The sequence below is a fragment of the Chanodichthys erythropterus genome, chromosome 6 (genome assembly GCF_024489055.1).
Source record: "Chanodichthys erythropterus isolate Z2021 chromosome 6, ASM2448905v1, whole genome shotgun sequence".
Classification (NCBI taxonomy): Eukaryota; Metazoa; Chordata; class Actinopteri; order Cypriniformes; family Xenocyprididae; genus Chanodichthys; species Chanodichthys erythropterus.
Genome location: NC_090226.1, coordinates 29451200 through 29466940, shown reverse-complemented (window position 1 = coordinate 29466940; position 15741 = coordinate 29451200). Strand labels below are relative to the sequence as shown.

At 36.9% G+C, this 15741-nt stretch overlaps 2 protein-coding genes across 3 annotated transcripts in view; both read left to right on the top strand.

Moving 5' to 3' along the window:
- The first annotated feature begins 795 nt into the window (after positions 1-795).
- On the top strand, positions 796-12458 carry si:ch73-40i7.5 (amyloid-beta A4 precursor protein-binding family A member 3). Of its 2 annotated transcripts, XM_067388590.1 has the most exons (11): positions 796-1226; positions 1338-1952; positions 4369-4399; positions 4929-5074; positions 5716-5802; positions 5892-6068; positions 6431-6610; positions 7947-8159; positions 8792-8911; positions 8997-9137; positions 11894-12458. In XM_067388590.1, exons 1-11 carry the CDS (start codon positions 867-869, stop codon positions 11963-11965), a joined length of 2142 nt encoding a protein of 713 aa, XP_067244691.1. In that variant the 5' UTR covers positions 796-866; the 3' UTR covers positions 11966-12458. The 2 variants fall into 2 exon arrangements, with proteins under 2 accessions (XP_067244691.1, XP_067244690.1); XM_067388589.1 differs by having other exon boundaries at positions 796-1952.
- A 380-nt stretch (positions 12459-12838) lies between these two features.
- The window catches only part of abca7 (ATP-binding cassette, sub-family A (ABC1), member 7), a 43940-nt gene continuing 41037 nt past the window's right edge, over positions 12839-15741 (top strand). The window contains 3 exon segments of the mRNA XM_067388588.1: positions 12839-12971; positions 13933-14041; positions 14125-14218. Coding sequence (XP_067244689.1) covers positions 13976-14041; positions 14125-14218 — 160 coding nt within the window. The 5' untranslated portion in view covers positions 12839-12971; positions 13933-13975.

Below are 15741 nucleotides of genomic sequence, written 5' to 3'. Positions count from 1 at the left end.
CAAAATAAGAGAGATCATACAAAATGCATGTTATTTTTTATTAAGGACTGTCCTGAGTAAGATATTTTACATAAAAATTGTTTACATATAACCCATAAGACAAAAAATAGCTGAATTTATTAAAATAACCCCATTCATAAGTATGTGAACCATTGATTCTTAATACTGTGTGTGGTTACCTGGATGTTGTGTGATGGTTGTTCATGAGTCCCTTGTTTGTCCTGAACAGTTAAACTGAGCTCTGTTCTTCAGAAAAATCCTCCAGCTCCTGCAGTTTCTTCAGTTTTCCACCATATTTTGCATATTTGAACCCTTTCCAGCAGTGACTGATTAATTTTGAGATCTGTCTTTTCACACTGAGGACAACTGAGGGACTCAAACACAACTATTAAAAAAGGTTCAAACATTCACTGATGCTCCAGAAGGAAACATAATGCATTAAGAGTATTGTGTATTATATGTAAACATCTTTTATGTAAAATATCTTACTCAGAACAGCACTAAGTGGAAAATAACATGCATTTTGTATTATCTTCCTTATTTTGTTAAAATTATTAACATTTTCACAGATTCTGCAAGTGGTTCACATACTTTCTTTTGCAACTGTAGAATACTCTATACTTCTATTTGCCTTTTTTCATGCTTTTGATGACTTAACTATTGTTATAAAATGTGGAAAATAATAATTACAAAGATTGATTTTTTGATATATGTTTGGGTATGTTTTAAAGTCACTAGTTGTTTTAATCTTGCACTTTATTAATCTGTTATTTAGGTTGCTTTACATGGATCAAGGCTCTTGTGGAAAAATGAATGATTTTTAAGGGTTATTACTTTACTAATGCAAATAATTACTAGTAGTAGCAATGGCAGATGATTTTCTCTACAATGGAAGTTTGGAGATGGAGCCGAGTTCCCAACTTGCTTCTTATGATTCCTCCAACTCTCAAACCGTAGCTTCAGCCCAGGATGCACATTGGGCTCCCGATGGCTCGGATTACTCAACTAACCCTCCTGAATCCTCAAATATGAACAGTGAAAATCTACAGACACCCGAGTTGGAGGATCTGGATTCCTATAACCCAATCGAGCCCCCACCACTAGACTGGAGGTCCGACTCCTCCAGTGAGGCCGGTCTGGTTGTAGAACTTGAAAGCTGTTCGGTGGGAGATTTTGAGGCTCCTGGATATTTCAACACAGAGTTGAATGAAGATACAATGTCTGCAGTAAGTGATTACGGAGCTCAAGACTCCAGCGAAGCTTCTGACAAAACTGAAGGGCTTTTGTCTCAAGAAATGTGTGAGATCAAGCCTGAAATTTGTGTTTTTCAAAAACAGGAGGAGCACCGAGAAAGAAAAGAGAATTACACAGAAGATACAGTTAGAAAATTGCAGAATCAAGATATGAGGAAAGGGAAACACGAAGAAGAAAGTACGAAACACGATATTGACCATTCACACATTCAAACTCTTCTCACTCAACTGCATCTTTTTCATCCATCAACTCCTTTTGATAATCCCTCCCACTGCACGCCTGATGAATCAGCCAATCACGGCACTCTGCATAATTCAGCGGAGGGCGCTGCTTCTTCCCAAGGGCTTGAGTTTAGTGTCCAATCAGCATGTGCAGCAGACGGGAACATCCCTGAAGCTTTGCTCTTTTCACATGAGTATCAGAAAGATCTGCTGCAGCTGTTAGAGGACCCAGAGCCTGAGGAACACAGAACTGGCCCTCTGTTCGTTCACACACCCCTGGTGACCCCTGAACATCAGTCAGGTCTCAGAAGGCAGAGCAGTGATGCAGATGAGATGATTTCTATATCTCACAGCGAGGATGCTTGGCACAGGCACCTGCAGGATGAGCTGTTGGTCTCAGGAATCACAGAGGAGGATCAGTGGACAGCGTCTGAAGGCCTGACCGTGGATCAGTCTGTCTCCCCAAATACTGATCTGGTGAGTTTTTAATCCTCTTTAATTGCAGTTAGGCTGTTACATTTTAAGGCAGAAGTGGGTATTCCTATGTAAAATCTCAGACGTTAGACCATAAAAGTGTTCCATTGCTTGACAGAAAAGCTCATTTAAAGCAATTTACTTGGCTGTTTCTATGGAAGCCCATTTCTGCCATAGAATAAAAATAATTTTTATTTTATAAAAAATAAAGATAATTGCGACTTAATTTATATATTTTATAGCAATTCAGTTTCTCGCTATTCTAAATGAATACAATCTCATAATTCAAACTTTTTTCTCAGCATTTCGTGTTTATAGCACACTTTATTTCTTGAAGTTTTCTCAAAATTCAGATTTTTTTCTTTGAATTATGTATCTTTTAAAGGGTAAGTTCATCCAAAAATGAAATTTCTGTCATTAATGACTCACCCTCATGTAGTTCCACAACCATAAGACCTTCGTTCATCTTTGGAACACAAATGAAGATATTTTTTGATGAAATCTGAGAGCTCTTTGACTCCTCCATAAGCACCACTTTCAAGTTCTAGAAAGCTACTAAAGACATATTGAAAACTGTTCATGTTACTACAATGGTTCAACTTTAATGTTATGAAGTGACGAGCATACTTTTTGTGCGCAAAAGCAAAAATAACGACTTTATTCAACTATATCTTCTCTTCTTTGTCATTCTCCTACATTTTTTACGTCCAGTGCTTTTCACGTCGACTCATTATTGGCCGGCTCCTGCGTCAGCATCACACGCATGTGTTATGCTGATCATGTGAACAGTGTCGGCCAATAATTTGTCTCCTGTTCTACATTACAACGGAAGACGCAAGAAAAAAAAAAATAAATAAAAAATAACAACTTGAGAATGACAAAGAAGAGAAGGTATTGTTGAATAAAGTCGTTATTTTTGTTTTGTTTTTGCGCATAACAAGTATTTTAGTCACTTCAGAAGATTAATAATGAACCACTGCAGTCACATGACTGTTTTACCTTTCTGGACCTTGAAAGTAGTGGTTAAATTTCTGTCTATGGATGAGTCAGAGAGCTCTCGGATTTCATCAAAAAATATCTTCATTTGTGTTCGGAAGTTGAAGGAAGGTGTTACGGGTGTGGAGCGACATGAGGGTGAGTAACCGCTGTGAGGGTGAATTAACCATTTAAAGGTACAATATGTAAAATTTTTGCAGTAAAATATCCAAAAACCACTAGGCTAGTGTTATATATATATATATATATATATTGTCCAGCTGATTACAAACAATATCTCTAATGTTTTCAACGACTTCCCATTCAAAATTCCCATTCTAAACAGTGACACGGGGCAGTGCAGTCGCCTGTCAATGACGCAGTTACCTTTGTTACCGCCTTTACTGACGTAGAAACCACATGACAACAGTGCCGTGGACAAATGCGGAAGTAGTGTCTTGTGTCCAGCTAACCACTAGCTTGCTTCAAGCAGTTCCTTATTTTCTTCTTGCACGTTTTATGGTGGATTGTGTTACTTATTTATGGAACATAATTATCATCTGCCGCTGGTTCTGTCGACAAGGACAGCTCCCGTAAACTCATGACCGGAAAAGCGGAAGCGGCGCCGGCGACTGTGTCATAATAAAAGTCCCGCTGCTCGTGAGGCGTGTGTTGATCAATAGCTCCAGCTCCTCGTTCAGCTCCCGCAACACTCGGTCCTGCTCTGCTTCATACTACAGTAACGTTAATAATCGCATCCACGGACATGAGTTCTTCCAGACTCCAATCCCTATTCTTTTGCACCGTCCGTTGAGATGGAGACCACATGTCCCAAGTTTCCGCTCTAAAACTTGGCGTCATCAAACTACGCCTTTGTTTTGAATAGGCTTCTAGCGACCTCTAGCGGAAAAAATATCACAAATTGTACCTTTAAGGGGCGCCTAATTTCATAGACTAAAGGATCTTTCTGTAATAAGAAGTAGCATATTTTGTTCAAGAAATGTTTTGTTAAAAGTTAACTCAAAACTTTGAGATATAAACCTCAGGGTCCAAATTGTGTATCTACTCGCAATTCTGAGAAAAAAAGTATGAATTACAATATGTTAAAATGTTTACATAAACTCAGCATTGCAAGCAATAGTCAAAATTGAAGGATAAAAAAGTCCAATTACCTTTTTTTTTATTTTATAAATGGGATTCCATATGTTAAGGCACTTTTAATCGGATCAGATTTTATCATCACATAATCTAAGAACTTCGGTGTCATGTATGACATCATACACCAGTGAAGTTGGATTGTGGATTTCCATATAATTTGGAAATTGAGCTTTTGGTGGCATTTTTAATGCACTTTAACAAAATTCTGACTTTCTTAGTTGAATGGAACACAGCAATGGATTCATCAGTTTAGACACTTATTTGATTTTCTTTTATCTTTTAACAGGAAGCTGAGACACAGCCGGCTTATAAGAATGGTATGAAACTCAATATAAAGTATTACCAGTTGTATTTATTTTCATAGCTCTTGTGATGTACATGTCAAGTCAAGTCACCTTTATTTATATAGCGCTTTTAACAATGCAGATTGTGTCAAAGCAGCTTTACAGAGATAACTGGTATATAATTTTGGCTGCACAGCAGCTTTTAAAAGAAAATGTTGTCATTGTCCTTCTTAAGTAAATTCAGTATTGATTCATTCTGTTGTAAAAATCAATAATTATTAATTTAGTTAATTTATCTAGATCAGCACTGGAGTAAACAGTGATGTCATCATCCAACTCAGTTCAGTTTGCATACAATGGTGTCAATGCAGGCAGATCAAAACACTGTTGAATATCAAATGTCAAGTGTCCCCAACTAAGCAAGCCAAAGGTGGCAGCAGGTGTTAAAATGGAGAAAAAAACATTGGGATAAACCAGGCCAGTTCTCCTCTGGCAAACAGCGAGTAGTGCTTTATTATGTACATGTACATGGTAAATAATGCCGCTTTGTTGTTGATCTAAGTGCCTGGACCATGTGACCCTGAAGACCTCCTGGATGGGGTGATCTTTGGAGCTAAATATCTTGGATCTACACAATTACAGTCTGAGAAAAATCCCTCCACCAACGCCCGGATGGCCCAGGCACAGGAAGCTATGGATCGTATCAAGGTTGAAAAATATTATTTATTTATTTAAAAAAAAAAAACTATCTTAACTTTAATTTTCAAGTTCTGTTTGCTAAAGAAAGTATCCCAACAGGATTCAATGATAAAGATTATTTCTGCAGGCCACTGTTATGAATTTAAAATTATTTGTTTATTAATTTACAAATGTCTAATTTTAAAAGCATAATTTTGCATCTATTATTTAATATTTGTCTTGCAATCATATTTAAATATTATACATTTTACACTAATTTTTTTTTTCTAACAAATGCTTTTCAGGAAAGTTTTCTTTAAAAAGATTTTTTGCAATAATAGCTGAAAATTATACAGTTATCATAATTAGGAACTTCAAGACAGCAGTACAAACGTAAACACTTTTGCTGGAAAATGATGACATACAATACATTGCAAAACATTACTGATTGTTTTTTTAATTTTCAACCTATTAAAAATATTAGTGGCAGTTGTACTTGGACCAGCAAGGAACCACCCACAACACCCTTTCATTGTGGTTTTACACAGGCAACCGCTATACTCAGGCTTTCTTCAGAAATTCTAAAAATCTATTTTGATAGTAATTAACATGGCTAATACAACAGCAGATTGTGTCATATATGTTCATGTGTGCATTTGTATAATATCTAGGCACCTGAAGGAGAGTCTCAGCCTATGACAGAGGTGGATCTGTTCATTTCCACACAGAGAATCAAAGTACTGAGTGCTGACACACAGGTTAGACAAAAAACATACCTGACAGTCCATCTTATGTTCTTTGAGTGATGTCTTTTCTGATGTTTGGCTGATTTCTCTCATGCTTTCAGGAGGCCATGATGGACCATGCTCTGCAGATGATTTCTTACATCGCAGATATTGGGAACATTGTAGTTTTGATGGCCCGCAGGAAGCCAGCCAATCGCAAATCAGCGGACTCATCGGCTAGCTCTGAAGCACCACCGAAGAAGTGCTGGATGATCTGCCACGTCTTTTCTTCAGAGGATGTGAGTCAAATATTTACATTTACAAGCATTCACTTAGCAGATGCTTCTTTTGTCTAAAGCAATTTACAATTCAGGAATACAATAACCGATTCATCTTAAAAAGGCAATAAACATGAAAAGTGTAAAGGAGAATCACACTGTGCAATGTGCTGGTGCATTTTCAGAGGTTTGATTGCACATGTTGTAAGTCACTTTCAGATATTTTTGTGTGATGTCCAGCTGCACAAAAAGTAAAAGTGTTAAAAATGTCCCATTGTCATTAGTATTGGGTTTTTATTATTCATTTATGCATAAAGATGTCTTTTGAGATTTTAATTTGATCTAACTTTCATAATTCTTTACTCCTTATGTGTCTTTTTTAGGCTCAGATCATTGCACAGGCCATTGGTCAGGCTTTTGGTGTTGCATACCAGCAGTTTCTCTACACTAACGGAATTAAAGCTAGTGATTTGAGGCCAGGCGAGTACAGCGATTACCTCGGCACTCAGGAACTTTATAACGGAGACCTGGTTCACTTTTCTCGCTCTGAAAACATCAGAGAGGTGAGGATGTCTTCCCTTCATTGTGGATCTTTGCTGAAAGATTGCTTTGAACACTTATTCTTTTTTTTTCTCTTTAATATGGCAAGATATAGTGGAAGGGTGATATACCGGTGGACACTATAAACCGGTAGAAATTTGTCAAATGTTAGAGATTTTGGATTACAGTCTCTATCGTGGTTATGCTCATGTAACATTGCATGAAAGCTTATTATTTGAATGCATTTTTAAAGCCTTGCAGTTTAAAAAAGTGTGATTTTGAACCATTCAAGTGCAATAAGCAGCGAAAGGTAACTACATGCACATGGTGCCTGATGGGGTGGGCGATATGACCAAAATCTTATATCACGATATAAGAAATTTTATATCATGGTAACGATATGTATCACAATATAGTTATTTTTGCTTTAAATAAGGTTTTTATGATATCAACATTTTTCATAATTTCATAATTCTTATCACCATTTTCAATATAATTTAAATAAACAAATACTGGCCTAAAAAACTCCCAAGCTTACTGAAAACAAGTAAACAGTGATAAAGAAAGAGCAAAGAAAACAAACTATAATAGAACAAAGACACAATTGAAATAGACCTACCTGAAAAACATCAAGCACTAGAAATAAAATATATAAAGTAATCAAAGGTATATAAAAAAAACAATGCATAGTTTTTACTGTGTAAATTAAATATACATTTATTCTTATTAAGGTTACAAAAGCAAGCAGTGAGAGATTTTCTCTTTTTTGTTGTTTGATTAGCATTATTAATGCAGGTAAATTTAGATGCTGTCCCTTTAAGACCAACTGCACCGATCCTCAAGCTTTGTCTTTCAACCGTACCTTCATTTAAGGTATTAATGGCTGTTTACTTGCAAATACATGGTCACTTTGACACATACTTATGTGTATTTAACCATTCAAGCCCAATTAGGTGGCAAAAAGCACTCAGTTCAGTCCTCACATGCTCTATGAGCAGCGGCTTCATGTTGCGCATCTCTCAGACAGCGCTAACAGTCTCTCAGAGAGTGCGCGCGCATATGCTGAAATGAGTTGTCTTTCACTGCTAATTGTGCTTCAATGGTTTAAAACCACTTGTTTTTAAACCACGACACTTAAAAACGCATGCAAACAATAAGCTTTTATGACCGCGCAGCACAGCAATGTCACGTGAGTGTAACCAGTTGACAAATTTCTACCGGTTGATCAAGTTTACCGGTATATCGCCCACCCCTACTGCCTGAGAGACGTTTCTGAGCAACGTTTCTGACGTTTCATTGCCTAGCCATAGCTAGATAGCATGAATAATAATAATAAAAAACATTCTGTTTTATTTTTAGGTGTGCATAACAAAAAAGGCAGGAGAGATATTAGGCGTTGCGATTGTGGAGTCTGGCTGGGGCTCTATCTTGCCAACAGTGGTGGTAGCCAACCTGCTGCACGGCGGCCCTGCGGAACGTTCCGGCGAGCTGAGCATCGGAGATCGCATCATGTCTGTTAATGGCACCAGTCTGGTGGGCCTCCCCATCGCCACCTGCCAAAGTATCATACGAGTAAGACCAACCAGATATTAAAGGATTAGTCCACTTTTAAATAAATTTTTCCTGACAATTTACTCACCCCCATGTCATCCAAGATGTTCATGTCTTTCTTTCGTCAGTTGAAAAGAAATTAATGATACCAGACGAGGAATTCTACTTATGGAACAAACGCTGCACCAGTTTTGTTTATTTGTAAGTAGAAAGGGAAGGCGTAAGACATACAGCGTAAGCATTTTGAAGAATGCCTCGAACGTACTTCCGGTTTCCGTGATATTTTGTTTTTTCTAAAGCATATACAGTTGTATTTTTTTCAAAAATGGCAGATCGTTTCGCTAGATAAGACCCTTATTCCTCGTCTGGTATTGTTTAAAGCCCTTTGAAGCTGCACTGAAACTGTAATTTTGACCTTCAACCATTTGGGCTCCATTTAAGTCCATTATAAGGAGAATAATCATGGAATGTTTTCATCAAAAACCTTAATTTCTTTTCCACTGAAGAAAGAAAGACATGAACATCTTGGATGACATGGGGGTGAGTAAATTATCAGGAAAAGTTTATTTAAAAGTGGACTAATCCTTTAAGCATTCCACAACAATTAAAACTCTGCATCTCGTGCCAAAACGTTGATTTTTCATTTTCGCCAGGATTTAAAGAACCTGTCGATGATAAAGCTCAGCATCGTTCACTGTCCACCTGTCACCATGGCGATCATTAAGCGTCCAGACCCCAAGTATCAGCTGGGCTTCAGCGTGGAGGACGGGATTGTAAGAAACTGTTTACCAAACGATGTTGGTGAAGCTGTATTGAGTATATGACATTCTGTTTCTGTTAACATGACTTCTGCAATAGATTTGCAGTTTAATGCGGGGTGGAATAGCTGAGCGGGGCGGCATTCGAGTCGGTCATCGTATCATTGAGATCAACGGACAGAGTGTCGTTGCTACACCTCATGAGAAGATCATCCAGATCCTGTCCAGTGCTGTAGGAGAGGTATTTCACTTTGAACAATATTGCACAATTTATACTATAACAAGAATGATTAAAAAACTTCTAGAAATTGGGATATGATCATTCAGATTTCAACACATTCTTAAATCGAATTTCAAACCAAATATGGATGTTTCAAAAACCAAAATCAAAAATGTTCACTGGTATTGCTTTTTTCTGGTTATTAAATTCCTTAATAAATGTAATAATTAAAAAATGTATGAAATACATATTTAGAGTAATATTTAAAAAAAAAACTAAACTAAAAAAATGAACGCAACTATTGCAATTAAATGGTTGTGACGTACATCCAATTTTCATTTATGGAGATGGAAAATTTGCCATGGTTTAGTGGAGGATTTCTGTCACCTGGTGGAAAACTAAGGCTACGTTCACACTGTCAGTCCAAATCTGATTATTTGTATACTGGAATCTGATCTAAAATGATTGACTGTCCACTTTGTTTATTGCAGTTGTTCAGATCCATGATTTATGTGTCCATTCCGCTCTTTCGTTTTCCTCAATATCTGCATTGGTTTCAATGGCAATGACATTGGTAGGTGTACGCCAAAAACAACAACCGCAACATGGAGGGGTTTGCAATATAGATGTTGTCTTATATACAATATGACACTGTAGCCGCTGCACTGGACTACTGTGTCCTGTGTGGCAACGGCAGAAACGTAGGAGGTGGTATGCGTGGCTTTATTCCGTGCTGTCATCTCTGCCGGTCTCAAAACATGTCTCCGTTATATTGTCATTTTCTGCCCGTGTGGGCAATTTGCAACAACGCAACCTTGCAGCGACTTTCAGCATGTTTCCTATAACATCATCTGATGTTCACATTTTATGTGTTGTGAGACAGTCACATAAACCAAGCGAAATCCATTCAGTCAGACTGAAACAGATTTCCAGAAATGCGAATGTAGCTCGAAAATGTTGTTTTTTTTGCCGTTCACACTTGCTTAATCTGATTTTAATCGTATATGCACAAAAATCGGATTTGGACTGAGAGTCTGAACGTAGCTAAAACCACTTTTAACATGAAAATTACATGAAATTACCAATATAACCAGTAGATGGCTGCGGAAGACTGCCCATTTGCCTTTCCACTCCCTTTTATAGTTCTTTTTTATGTGTTTTGCTTTTGGATTTATTATAAAATGAATATTATGACAGATTTGAGCAATTTTATTGTACTGAAGTATCAAAAAAGTAGCTAAAGTCTCATGCTATTTAGATGAAAGCAACAAAATAAATAAATAAGCCCATATTTTACAGTGGATGGGAAACCGTATTGTATTGTTCGTGCATCGTATTATGTAGATTGCATTTATGACAGTTTATAACTGCACAGATGCAGATATCATAACAATGTATCAATAAATGCACACTCATTGACCTCTGCTACTAACACTGCACTGCTACAGATTGAAGAACACACTGAATAACAGACAAAATTGCCACCATTTTTATGAGGGGGGGTGTAATGCTTTTAAAGGGGTAACATTGTAACTTATTTACACTGTTAAAGAGTTGCATTCTCATGCTAAACTTGGCTAAAGTTTCAAAACACGAGTTGGACGTATGACATGAGTATTTGAGTATTTCTGTGCCAAATCCACTACTTCTGGTTTCGGTACAGGATTCTGAGAGGTTTTTTCGAGTGTGTCCTGTATGATGTCAAAAGAGTGCGGAATTCCTTGTATAGGCACTTCTCCCTGATAAGCGTGCACACACACATCACCCAGAGCAAGAGCACGCCCATCAACGCATTTTGTTCCCAATTCAGGGGCTGCACCCTTTGAAGGCTGCAAATATCATCGAGGCAGTCTCATTTAAGAAAAATAACCATTAGATTGCAATGCAAGAAAGAAATTACAGAATTTCACACCTCACAATGTATATCAGTCAAATTTTTTACAGTTACTTTTCTTAAATATGACATCCTTGATGAAGTATGCGGCCTCCGAAATGAGACGCAGCTCCTGTCACCAAAGGAGTGTGTTTTTGGTTGTGAGGGAAAGATTACCTTTTTCAGCTTCCCAAAGAACCCAGCGTTAAGGGAACAGAGGATGAAGTTTGTTTTTCCAAGTTGTGCATGTATGTTTGTTGAATTCGGTGATGATACGTTGTAAACAAGTCCCAGTTCGGCTCTGGATTTGCAGATCGATGGCGGTGAGTAAATCGGCACACAAGTGCATATAATGTAAACAACACAAACTTTTTGGTTCCCTTTTTATTCATAATGATGTCGCAGCTAGCATGCGATCTCTACGCAGAAGCTGCGCTGACTTTTTAGCTCCGCCCACAGCACTGACGGCAGACACGCCTCCAGGATCTCAACTTTTTTCCGGCAAGACTCGATTTAGCGTATCTATCTTTTATAAATATGACAAAACTAAAGACATTTTGGAGATATGAAGGATGCATTGTTACTCTATATGTACTCAAAATTAACATGAGATTGGCAGAAACTGTGTGTGATACCCCCCCTTTAAAGGAGACCGAGGCGTTCACAAATTATTGTACATATTATGGAGTTAATCGCAAATTTTGGGTGGGCTGGGTGGAAATTTAGGGTAATGCGCCAAGTGATGCCCCTGTATACGACACCAGACAGTTTCACCCAAAAGATCCAGTTATGATGTTATGATTACTTGGATGAATCTTTCACAATAAGAGCAATAAATTGCATTTAGAAAATAGATAGGATGAATTTCCATTAGTAATAAACATTTTTATTTAATTTGTAACAGATTCATCTGAAGACAATGCCAACATCAACCTACCGTCTCCTGACTGGCCTAGATCAGCCCGTGTTCCTTTAGGAGGCGGATCCCCTCAGGTTCTCTCGGTCACATGCAAATTTACCACTGAACACTTGACTGAAGTTTAGAGGAGTTCATTTATTTAAACTCTGTCCTTTAGCAGATGCATTAAAGCTGAACAGTGTAAAATCTTATAAAAGATCATGGACCTCCATTTTAAAGCTGTTTTAGAGCTGATTATTTAACTGCTGGTTTGTATGTGCACATGTGTTTTTGCTCTTGCTGCTAAGCCAAGGTGCCTGAAGACAACGACTATGCATTAGAATAGAATCCACACTCAAAATGGACCTTAAATGATCTTGAGCCTTCCATCTCAAGCTTCCAGCACTTCTGCAATATCTCATTATGGATTTGATGTTTTAAGGGTTTACATGCTCTTTACAGAGCTCAAGACTTAGTGCCTGTAAAATTGAATGGACCTTGATTATGCCAGGGTTGGTTTTAGCTATATAGAGAGAGGTATATTTTAATAACTGCTGTATTGGATGTTTATTAAAGATACATAAAGACATTCTTACTGATTTGTGTGTTTAATTGTTGAAAGAGGAAGGTATAGTACTGTTCTAAGATGTATCTTATATTTTCTTATATTAAATCATATTTTTTATATTTATTGTTCGTTTTAACTATTTTATTATATAATATCATTAATTTTCAAGACAGAATATATGCTGAATTATAAGATATATGAAAAATAATAATTACATTTCCAGGCAGGCTCACTGTGCATAGTTGCCGGAAATTGCGCAGGGCTTATGTAAAGGCTAAATGGGCGGGCGCTAAATGAACACAAAGCAAATGATTGGCTGCATATCCCGAATGCAGCGCTCTCGATTGGTTACAAGCTCAATGTGGTTTCAGTGTTTTGAATGGAAGCCCCGCCCATGTTGGAGCTTCCTCAAAGTGATCTTGTAACACCGGCAGCGCGCACGGCCACGGACTGCAGAAAGACTGCAGCAGACCAGCTGAATTCATGAGGCACATGAAGTTTGGGATAAAACGAAAGGTAACAACATTCTACCCGTGTTTATTGTGTTGTTTATAGACATTAGTAACGAAAGTTAAAGCTACAGTACTGTGAATTATTCAACATATGACCTGCAACGAATAGTTCATTAAATATGAAAGACTTTAAATGATTATATCCGGTAATATATTCTGTATTATAGAACACTGTAAGGAAAACTAGTAAATGATTTCTAAAATATGTAGAATACACCGTTCAAATGAGGCCTTATTTTTTAAATAGGCCTATAATTTACTGATATAATGTTTGTTTATTGTATCCATAAAGAGTGAAAATAATTGTCATTTACAATAAACAATCTATAGTTCTGTAGGTAATTCATAATTTTAAATTGGCAGTGTAGACAATTTTTAATATTTTGTCCAAACATAAGCAGCCCATGATAATTTCAGTCATTACATTAACCTTTTCTGTGTCTCACACAAGCTTGAGCTGTATTTTTCTGTGCCCATTTTGGAGGAGATTTATTTGACTTGACTCTGTTAAGCCAATTAGCATAATGAGGATTTCAAGAAAAGGAAGTGACAGTCAAAGCTGAAGAGATCATGTCTTTTTAACTTTTAACAGCTCATCCATTCATTTAAAGGGGTTTGTTTAAAATGTTCAAATTAACATTTTGTTTTAACTGAGGAGCTCCAATTTGAATATGAGATTTGTGTATATATCTTACACAATGATTTTATATATATATATATAATATGCACAATCCCTATGGTGTACAGTTATGGTACTTTTACAGTGGTGTTTTTGGAGCTTCACAGCCCCTTGTCACCATTAACTTTAAAAGTTCAGTGTGAAAATCTTGCATAATATCTCCTTTTGTCTTCCACAGAAGAAGCCTCTTCTTTTTAATTGAAAGGCTTCTTGGTTTAGAGTGTAACATTGTATATGTCACTGTATTTGCATGGTGGAAGAGTAGAACCTTTTTATGTTGTTGTAGGTTTCCTCTGTTACCATGGCTGCATAGTTCTGTGCCGTCCATCATGGCCATTGGAACACAGCTCTATCTGCTGCTGTGGAAAAACTTCACGTACCGCAGGAGAAACAAGGTGTCGTGTCTTTACTCCTCCAGTGTATATAGAGTGAGGAATGTTGTTAAACATGATCATTGTCTATTTTTCTTTCTATACAGGTCCAACTGATTATTGAACTTCTGTGGCCGCTCTTCCTCTTCCTCATCCTCATTGCTGTCCGGCAATCACACCCGCCATATAAACAGAGCCAGTGTAAGTGACGCCCTGTTAGCGTGAGTGTTGCCCTCCTCTATTGGCAGGGAAGCAAAGCTGATTAGCTACACTGAAATTTGGGACATTGTTGAGCCCTTGTGACATTGTTTTTAATCATGACCTTTCTGGCGGCTCACCCGAAGAAAATTCAGTCACAGTGACATGATTAATTTTTTGAAATAACTTAAATGAATGTTACTGTGTATCACTGCAGGACTGTTGCACATTTCTCTAATAAGGGTTAAATTGAAGTCATGGTTTATTTCCCAAGAAAGATCAAGGTGTTATCAGAACATTGCTCTTCTTAAACATCCCAACCAGGCAAACATGGCAACACAAGCTTATGTTATACTTAAAGGGTTAGTTCAACCAAAAATGAAAATTCTGTCATTAATTATTCACCCTCATGTCATTTCACACCTGTAAGACCTTTGTTCATCTTAAGAACACAAATTAAGATATTTTTGATAAAATCCGATGGCTCAATGAGGCCTTCATTGCCAGCAATGTAATTAACACTTTCAATGGCCAGAAAGGAACTAAAGACATATTTTTTACAACAGTTCATGTGACTACAGTGGTTCAACCTTAATATTATAAAGTGAAGAGAATACTTTTTGTGTGCCAAAAAAAAAAAAAAAAAAAAAAAGACTTTATGACAATATCTAGTGATGGACGATTTCAAAACTCTGCTTCATGACGCTTCGAAGCTTTACGAACCTTTTGTTTCAAATCAGTGGTTCAGAGCGTGAATCAAACTGCCAAAGTCATGCCCCCCAGTGGTGAACCTTTGAAAATTCGAAACACTTATGACATAATGAAGCCTCGATTACTGAAATCATGTGACTTTGGCAGTTTTATACAAGTTTTGAACCACTGATTCGTAAAGCTTCGAAGCTTCATGAAGCAGTGTTTTGAAATCACCCATCACTAGATATTGTTAAATAAAGTAGTTATTTTGTTTTGGCGCACAAAAAATATTCTCATCGCTTCATAACATTATGGTTGAACCACTGTAGTCACATGAACTATTTAAAATACGTCTTTAGTAGCTTTCTGGGCATCTGAAAGTGTCAATGATCTGGCTGGCAATGGAGGTCTCACTGAGCCATCGGATTTTATGAAAAATATCTTCATTTGTGTTCTGAAGTTGAACAAAGGTCTTACAGGTGTGGAATGACATGAGGGTGAGTAATTAATGACAGAATTTTCATTTTTGGGTGAACTAACCCTTTAAATATCCATCCTATCAAAGCCCATTTCAACTTCAAAGTAAAAAAAAAGAAAAATGCAACTGTATGTCTCACAATTGTGACTTAATAGTTTGCGTTGTGACTTCAATCACACAATTGCAACATTATTTCTTATTTTAAAATAAGGAATTAAATTTTTTTAAATCTGAAGTAGAAATTAGCTTCTGTCCAGTTAAAGTCACGATGAAATCAAAATTTACATTTTTTTTATTATAATATTGCAGTATTTATTATAAATTATTTGAGCATGTAATTTTTAAAGAGTTTTAA